At 37.4% G+C, this 9,566-nt stretch overlaps 1 protein-coding gene across 2 annotated transcripts; it reads right to left on the bottom strand.

Annotated features, from left to right (window-relative positions):
• Positions 1–2,948: 2,948 nt before the first annotated feature.
• LOC148103731 (galactose-specific lectin nattectin-like) lies at positions 2,949–7,660 on the bottom strand. 2 transcript variants are annotated; one of them, XM_087839192.1, is made up of 7 exons: positions 7,509–7,660; positions 5,278–5,353; positions 5,079–5,129; positions 3,963–4,072; positions 3,689–3,823; positions 3,443–3,554; positions 2,949–3,054 (listed from the first exon to the last, which is right to left on the bottom strand). In XM_087839192.1, exons 2-7 carry the CDS (start codon positions 5,336–5,338, stop codon positions 2,987–2,989), a joined length of 537 nt encoding a protein of 178 aa, XP_087695318.1. In that variant the 5' UTR covers positions 5,339–5,353; positions 7,509–7,660; the 3' UTR covers positions 2,949–2,986. The 2 variants fall into 2 exon arrangements, with proteins under 2 accessions (XP_087695318.1, XP_087695319.1); XM_087839193.1 differs by having other exon boundaries at positions 3,963–4,069.
• Between the last annotated feature and the right edge of the window lie 1,906 nt (positions 7,661–9,566).

Raw genomic sequence — 9,566 nt, 5'->3', positions numbered from 1 at the left:
TGTAGGTTCACTGTTGATCTGCTATTTTAAGTAGAGCAACACAGTGGCAGTAACTCTTCTCGTTTTATGCAATGTCTGGTAATAAAGTGTTTTAATTCCAGGTCTAGGGTTATTCTCACTCCTGACACTTCATTATCTGATTTCTTTGCTGCACCTCAAAATTATTTTCCCTTATTTTGTTTAATAAATTTGTTGAAACTGACTTGCTGCATCTCTACCTTGTAAATAACAAGCTTGTGTGTCTTTGTAAAACTTTTGGACTGGATATTGTAATATTTCCTGGGTTGTAACTCCACCCTGGGGTGACGTTTTCAGTCCACTTTAGTTACATTTTCAGCTTCCTCCTCCTTCTTGCTTGCAGCTAAATAGTTTGCTACTCTGTGTCCCACTTCGTGAAGTAAATTTTCTAACAACAATTTCATTTCAATGTCAATTCAATTTTATTCCAAATCACAACAACAGTCGCCTCAAGGTGCTTTATATTGTACAGTAGATCGTACAATAATAGATACAGAGAAAAACCCAACAATCATATGACCCCCTATGAGCAAGCACTTTGGCGACAGTGGGAAGGAAAAACTCCCTTTTAACAGGAAGAAACCTCCAGCAGAACCAGGCTCTGGGAGGGGCGGCCATCTGCTGCGACCGGTTGGGGTGAGAGAAGGAAAACAGGATAAAGACATGCTGTGGAAGAGAGACAGAGATTAATAACAGATACGATTCAATACAGAGAGGTCTATTAACACATAGTGAGCGAGAAAGGTGACTGGAAAGGAAAAACTCAATGCATCATGGGAATCCCCCGGCAGCCTACGTCTATTGCAGCATAACTAAGGGAGGATTCAGGGTCACCTGGTCCAGCCCTAACTATATGCTTTACCAAAAAGGAAAGTTTTAAGCCTAATCTTAAAAGTAGAGATAGTGTCTGTCTCCTGAATCCAAACTGGAAGCTGGTTCCACAGAAGAGGGGCCTGAAAACTGAAGGCTCTCCCTCCCATTCTACTTTTAAATACTCTAGGAACAACAAGTAGGCCTGCAGAGCGAGAGCGAAGTGCTCTAATAGGGTGATATGGTACTACAAGGTCATTAACCCTTGTGTGGTGTTCATATTTTTGTTACTCAGCCAGTGTTCATGGGTCTGGTGGACCTGCTAGAGTTTTGGCTTTCCAAATTAACACTATCAAACAATTTTATGTTAAATTACTCAACAGATGTTTACTTCATCCCAATTACAAGCCATATGAACAGCAAACATGGTTAATTTTTTCCCTTTACCTTTGTTAGATCACATTTATGAATTAATGTGCTTCTCGTTTTTTTTTTTTTTTTTATAAAATGTTATAAAAAAAACTAATCTGTTATAATCAAGTGGAGTGAGTGGAAAGACACAACACATTTACACATGAAGCAATATGTTTCACAACTAAATGGGATCAGCTGCTCATCAATGGTGACATTAGGCCCAGGGTTGTAAAACAGGGGGAGGTGGTGCACACACTTATCCCACACTGTCCTGATGGCAGCTAGGCTTGTCTCTCTGCCGTCGAGCTGGTCTGTCATCTCGGTTATCAAAACGGATAATCCTGGAAATTTTGTGGAAGCTTTCCAGAGACATTGATGCACAGAAAGGTTCTTGCCAGTTTCTGCATCCCACAGGGATTCTGTGGATTCCCCTTTGGACCTGAAAACTCCTGCAAGGATAAGAAACCCAAAGTAGGCCTTTGGGGTTCTTAGATGAATTTGGTCCATCTCCTTCCACCTCTCTCCAAAACACACCTTCCTTCTAGATTACTGCAATCCAGAATAATTTTCTGGATGGAATCTGGGATGAAAAGCTCGAATGAAGACTTGATGTCCTGCACATGAGTAACTGTCAGCCGTGTTGTCCCTGGCTTATCACAGTAACAGCTCTGCAGGGTGGCTCATTTCTTGGGCAAGAAGACCATTCAATTTCACCAGTTATTGACATCCATATTTCTTCACTTGCTGTCTGGTGGGCTTGTTCTGGTCCTGGAGCTGGCTGCAGATGGGGTACTCGTCTTCGTTTTGTTACTAAATGGTGCTCAACCTCATCCTCTTCTTCAAAGTCACTGTCAGACTCTGAATTTTCAGAAATGTGAAATATTCTGAAACCTCTTTGTCAATATCATCATCTGAAGCTCCTCTCTCTTCCAAAATCAATTGGATGGCCCTCGCAGCAGATAATCTTTTGCCATCTTGATCAGTTGTGATAAAGAACCACACTGGCAAAGTCTTATTTATAGTATTATGCCCCTAATTTGCAGGTGGGACAGGGTATGAGAAAATAAAATTTGGATCCCTCAAGAAAGAGGGTAAAATGTGTGGGAATGTAAGAGCAGATGGTGTTGATAGTTGAATTTTCAACAATGTTGCAACTTTGTGCAGAGCGGGAGGGGAAGAAAACACTATCAGCAGCACCAGAAAGGAGGAAGACAGAGTATGGGAACACAGGACCTACACTTTCAACACTTTTATTAGACCTGGGTCCAGTGGACCCGAACACCTTGTATGTAATGTAAATGAGTGGGGGGAGGTACAGTATGAGGTCATTGAAAATCTGTTTGGATTTATGTTCTTCACAGAAAATAAGCCAAAGCCAATGAATTTCAGGTTGAAAAAATAATTAATTGTTTAATTTTTCTTTTGAAAAAAACTGAAAACACCATACAAGGGTTAAGATAAGATGGGGCCTAATTATTTAAGACCTTGTATGTGAGGAGCAGGATTTTGAATTCAATTCTGGGAGCCTGCTAATAGTATTTTTTCACTACACTTTCACTTCACTCGTATTTAAGAAAAAAATCAAACTCTTATTTGTGATTGTTAATTCTTGTTTAATTTTATATCTTGTGTTACTGCAAAAGAAAAATATATGTAAATATATAAAAAGATTGGATTCTATCTCATATGAGATTATTTCCTTTTTTGTCAGGTGTACCATGCCTTCATGTAAGCCCAGGAATCATCAGATTTTCTTGACACAGACAGATGGCAGGTGCTTGTGACAGCTCATATCATTCATACACTTGTTTCCTGTAAGTACAAAAAAAATCATTATCAACTGAATCCAAAATCATATTCTTACATAAATTTCTAGGACCTGTCATTATTAACTGACAGTGCTGACTCCAAATCTAGAACAATCCATACATATATTGTATGTTCCAAATCAAACAAAATATACTATTAATATATAACATAAACTTAATATATAACAAATGTGGATGTCTTTGTCAAAACAAAACAAAACAAAAATATGTTTATAGCATTATTATTATTATTATTATTATTATTATTATTATTATTATTATTATTATTATAAGCATTCATTACTACAGATTCATTATTACAATTCTCTTGTCCCCACCCCACCCACCACCCGCCTTTCGGGATTTTTTTTGTTTTTTTGTTTGTGCTTTACCTGAATAATTCATCACTATGCAGTGCTCAACTAACCACAAGTTGTTAGGCTCTCCAGAACACCACTTGGTATAGCTGAAATGTGTTCCATCGATCCAGAACCAATAGCCATTCTAATAACAGAGGGGATAATAGTACATTTAAAAATAAACTACACCTGCAAATTTAGAGACAATACAAACAAAATAAAATTATCAATGGTTTATTAATGTTTTTTTAACTGTCAGAACTTGCATGAGTAGTATACCTGTTGCGCATCTGAGCCTCCAATCCATGTGAGTCCACTCTGATAAGTGGCATCAAATATCAGTCTTTGAATCATCCGGTACTCCTCAAGGCTGTGTACAGATGCAAGGTGAGCATTCCCGTATTCACATACTTTCTATAGTGGAGATGGAATGACAACAGAATTTCCAGATAAACAAATGACTTAGGGTTTTAAAAAGCTAGACTTACAAAGGATCAAAATATTTAAATCATGATTTAAATAAATTATCACAAGTCCTAATCACTGTTTTCACCTGAGCCAAAGCCCAAGTCATGGGATGGGCAACGTAACGAAAGCATCGGCTGTTGTACTTGGTCCAACCCACTGGACAAGATGTGGCTCTCTTCACAACATGATGTTCTGCTGAAAACATGTAAAGAACACTTAGTAGCACTTTCCTGGACATTTATTGAGTAATTATTCATTCATAAAATGATGACTCACCTTGTCCCCCACACTACTGACATGTTTTGTGTGTGTGTGCATATATATATATATATATATATATATATATATATATATATAGATATAGATATAGATATTGGTCTTCATGTGAAGTATGACCCTGAAGGTAAGTACGTCATGGACAAAAGTAAAACAGTATGTCGGATGTGTCACGCAATGCTCAATTACATGGGTGGGAACTAGTGCGTTAGCTCATTTTGCTCGTTAACGTGTTGACGCCGTCCAGCCCCACACACGGGTCAATCCGCGGTAGCTCGTTAACTGAGATTTGCCGTGTTGTGGCGTTAACATCATTTCAGATTAACGCTGACAGCACTAGTGGGAACAAAATGAATATGACTGCACATTTACTCCGACATCATCCTAGTGCAAAGACAAGTGGAAGCAGACAAAAACAACAAGCATGCATGCTACAAACTTTACCCGAGTCATTTAGCACATGATTCTCCTTATGGGGACCTGATATGTTTAATATGCTGCTGAGAATATACCCCAGAAGAAGCGTATAGTATAGCTTTTATTTTGGAAAGAGCCATTTCTCTGTAATAAACTCTCTTTTCCAAAGATGAGTGATTTCTCAATCAGATAGATTTATTATTTTATCCCTTTGTTGTTTCAGCATCATTAAATTTAAAAACTGTACGTTTGAGTTAAAATATATATTTATAATTTTAATAAATTACAAATTAAAAGAAGCATGAACATTTTTTTGTATCGAAAAAATATCGAACCGAACCGTGAATTTTGTGTATCGTTGCACCCCAAATAAATAAATATATATATATATATATATATAAATATTGACCTTTAAAGTGCACCCTTTGTACTATTAATTTAGCTGCCCATCATGAAGGAGAGCAAAAACAAAGATGTTTTGCTAAAAGTCTGGAAAATATCCACAGACCTGATGGAATGAATCCCTCTGTCTTGTTGCTCACCTCTTTACCTGGAAGAGCTGAACAAATGTAAAACAAAAACTAAACAATAAGTTGACTTTGATCGTTAGCTTTTATTGATTATATTCATACATGGTGCATACTGTAGTATTTAATTGTATGGTTAATTAAGCACATTCATAATACGTATTGTACTTTTATACTTACTAGCAGTCATGGTTATATTCACGAATGCATAAAGAACTGAAAACACAGTCAGCAGCTTCATTGTGATGTTTAGGATCTGTAGAAAACAAAACACCCAAAGTACAGTCAATAAAAGAAAGGATAGAAGACAATCTTGAAGCTTTTAGCAGACTCATTTTCAGTACCCACTGGTACGTTCAGCCTTCCAGTGTGGAGGTGTTGAACGGTTTTAAGACCAGTGTGTGCATTCTTATATTTAAACAATTTTGAGACCAGGAACAAACAGTGGAAAAAAATACATGTACTTTGGCCTCATGCCAGCCAGACATCTATTGCATTTCTTTCTTTCACACACACAAAAAATAAAAAATAAAATAAAATAATTTCCTCAACTCTAATTTGATTTTATGTTAACTTTTTTTTAAGGAGGCTGGAGACATTGAGTCCAAATGGAATATGTTCTACACCTCATTACTGAGGCTGCTGCAAAGAACTGCAACTGCAAAGTAATTGGTTCCTGTTATGGTGTTAATCCCCATACCAGGTGGTGGACACCAAAGGTAAAGCTGATGAAGGAGTCCTATCGACTTGGTTAGCCTGTGGGACTTCAGAAATAGCTGACAAGTATCGGCAGGCCAGGTGGAATGTGGCTCAGGTGGTAGCTAAAGTAAAAACTCAGGTGTGAAAGGCTTTGGGTGAGGCCAAATAAAAAGATTTTCAGTTTGCCTCAAAGCAATTCAGGCAAACCGTCAGGTGACTCAGGAAGGGAGTTGTTCAAACAAAAAGACATTATGTTCCCTTACAGTTTTATTTTAGTAGATTTTCAATGTAAAAACAAAAAATGCAGTGTTGTTTTGAAACAAGGTTCGGTCATGGTATGTTTAAAGTCACTTTTCATTGATCAGAAAATTTGAAGAAAATCTCATAATTTAATAAAAAGATTTAAGTTTAAGTCACTGAAGTATGACCGATTTTACTGTTAGGGAGTGGTATAAAATTAAAAGAAAATCTTTTTAGCAGAGGACTAAAAATAAGACAAATATGCTTGGCAAGATTTTGAGTTTTTGCAGTGCAGGGGCAGTACCAGAAACGTCTGGCTGGCACAGCTGCCAGTCATTAACTAATCATGACTCCCCTGTTCCATCTCATTAGGTCGCTGGGACCAGCTGTTTGTGTGATGAGGAGCAGACCTGTCCTGACACCAAACTCATCATCACAGAGTCAGTGTCCGTTGATCCCACAGTAACAATTGTTATTGTATGAGTCTAGTGTTTCAGAGGCACATCGAATACAATGTGTCATATACGGAGCCCCGCAAGGGATATGAGAGAAAAAAAAATTAAGATGAACTTTTGCGAGATCTCGCGAAACCAAGTCGGGATCTCGCAAAAGTTTTGTGGGATCTCGCAAAATAGGAATTCCAACAATGGAGCAGCTACTTAGTTGTAATATTACTCTTTCTGGGTCACAAAATAAACTTTTAAGATATTTTGAGGTGTGAATGTAGCTGTGTAAACGTCAAATATCTGCTCGGTTTACAAGACATCACATATTTGCAAACGTGCTCCGACGTTTTTGGAGACGTCTGACACCCACCACGTCGAAGCTAACGGGAGGTTGAGACCTACTACAGCCGAGGGGAACACCGCTCTCCCGGCACATCGTGCGAGAGATCTCGCAAAAGTTCATCTTAATTTTTTTTTCTCCCATGTCCCTTGCAGGGCTTCGTAGTCATAGAATAATTTCAGGGAAACGACATTTTTCTTCTGAACAATTAAGATAAACAGCAAAAACTGTACCATTACCTATTTTTAACTGTCCTAAAGCATCTTCATTATGATACATTGTTGCAAGAATGGAAAGTGTCATAGGAACACGCCTGACTGAAACAAAAAAGAACTCCAGATTTGTTACTTTAGCATTCTGTAATTCCAATTCCAATTATTAAAGACACAAAAGCCTTTTAAATAGCCAAAGGCATAGGGTAACAACATTAGTAAAAAAGACAGCATGTGAGGTCTTAGAGTAAACTCACAAAAAATTTGAAAAAAATATGGTTAACTCATTTTTGAATATATATTATGTCCGGAAAAAAATAATAACTATAACACACGTTTACATTAGAAAAGCTGAGGAACAGCAAACTTATGATATAACCTTGATTTCATGTTCAATTTTACTGTTAGTTTTATTTCTTAAAAAAAGAAGAAGAAAAAAGTTAATATATAACATCTGTGAAAACATCGGCATACCTGCTGTCTCTTTCTGAAAGCTCAATGACGACTTTTTAAGGTCAAGGAAAAACTGTAAATAAATAACACAGAGTTTAGTATTTTCCCAAGGAACACCTGACTATATCCCAACAGCATGGAGTTGTAAAAATCTGAACTAAACTATCACACACAGATCCTGGGGAAGGATTGTGACAATAATGAGATCACCTGCCAATGACTAGTCAGTACAGCTACAAGAAGTAACCTGCCTAAGCAGGGCGTCAGAAAACAGGTTGTAATGTCTTGAGTTTCCACCAGGCAGAGCAGACAAAATGGAAGTTTATTTATAACTTGCCGTTAGGTATATTAAATTTCCTCAGTTAATCTATGATGTATAATTTATCATGGAATCAAAATACTGAACCTTTCTGTAAAACATTTATTGTGTAAAGAAAATAAAAAATGGGAGGTTTTTTCAGTTTAAGTTGTATCTTAGTATCTTGCAAACTGGGATCGACCTTCCGGTTAGTAAGTGACCTGCAGCCACCCATATGATTGTTGTTGTTAATCTTACTATCTGCAGTTTTTACACACTTACACACACGCCGTTACTGTCCCTCAATTTAGAAAGACTGCTTCTATGTGCCATCTTTGTTTATTCTTTCCCTCCCAGGCTCGATTTTTTTTTTTTACAAAAATGGAAGCTGTGTGGGCTGGACTGTAGTAACATCGTAAGGTTTTAAAAACTGAGCTTAAAATGATAAGCAGTAATAAAAACCAAGACAAGCCGACAGTAATGCCTGACTGTTTTTACGGGCTTGTTGGGATTAAATAGAACAAGATACAAAGCATTAAAACATGTTAAAAACACAACAGCCTTATTAAATGCAGAGTACTTTGGGCCTGGAAGCAGGATTCATCACGTCATCACTTAAAGACCCAATTGTTTAATTATGAAGAATTATCACATAAAAATAAAAAACCTGAAGTTGTGTGTTAATTGGTGCTATTTGAACACCTTTATTTTGTCATTTAACGTTGTTAGGAAAATATATTTTCTAGCGCTTGCCTGACCATTTCAGCAAAAACATTCAACATTCACACTTCACAGTAGTGCTGTGCCACACTAAAATTTTAACCATCGATCCAATAACAAGTAAATATTGTATAGGGCCAGTATTGTCAATATCAGTACCAATAATAAAGTTATTCAGCCAGGTAATTTGCAGAAAGTAGTGTGCCATGACACACTACTCTCTGCAAATATTTATTACTCCTTATACAACAGAAGTGCCTAGACTGCTTTTTCCAGATTCTTTGTGATAACCACTAGTGATGGGATTCCCGGCTTTTTTTAGAGAACCGGCTCTTTCGGCTCGGCTCACTAAAACGAGCCGGCTCTTTTGGCTCCCAACCGGCTCTTCAGATTGTTTTGTTGCTTTAATTAATTTATCATTAACAACAATATAAAATTATGCACAGAAGCAATTACTAATGTAAAAAAAGTGGTTTTATTTATATATGTTTATATATAAAGATATACGGTGGCCCCTAGAGACAAAGCACATACAAAGAAAACATTAGATTGGATCCATGCACAGAAATAAACACTGACTTAAGGCAGTGGGTGGCAGATATTTGTGAGGGGAGCAAGTGCCATGCTGAAGTTCATGGTGATCGAGACAATATGCACTATCTACCTGAGCTCGCCCCACACCTAATTAGATTGGGAGGATACCTACCACTTTGGACTGGAGTAATGGTTCCCCTATTTCAGAGCGAAAAGCTCACTGCAACATTAGCTAATGTTGAAGCAAAGTTCAAGAACATTAAACATGGTCTGTTCAAGCATACAAATCTCCCTATAAGGATAGATAAATTCATTGCACGTCATCTTGGTTTTATTGAAGGGAACATGCGGATCTATTCTGCAAAACAAATACAAAAAGAAGAAGAGGTTGCCAGACAGGATGGTACAGTAAAGCGTCAGGATCCACAAAAAGCCTTTGTGGAGCAGGAAGTGGATGATAACCCCTCTCAGGAGCCCAAAATTGACACAGACATGGACATTGAAGAAACAGCAGCTTTGGAAAACTG

The sequence above is a fragment of the Neolamprologus brichardi genome, chromosome 3 (assembly GCF_056152115.1).
Source record: "Neolamprologus brichardi isolate AB-2024 chromosome 3, ASM5615211v1, whole genome shotgun sequence".
In the NCBI taxonomy this organism is placed as follows: Eukaryota; Metazoa; Chordata; class Actinopteri; order Cichliformes; family Cichlidae; genus Neolamprologus; species Neolamprologus brichardi.
This window is presented reverse-complemented; position numbering and strand designations above follow the sequence as displayed.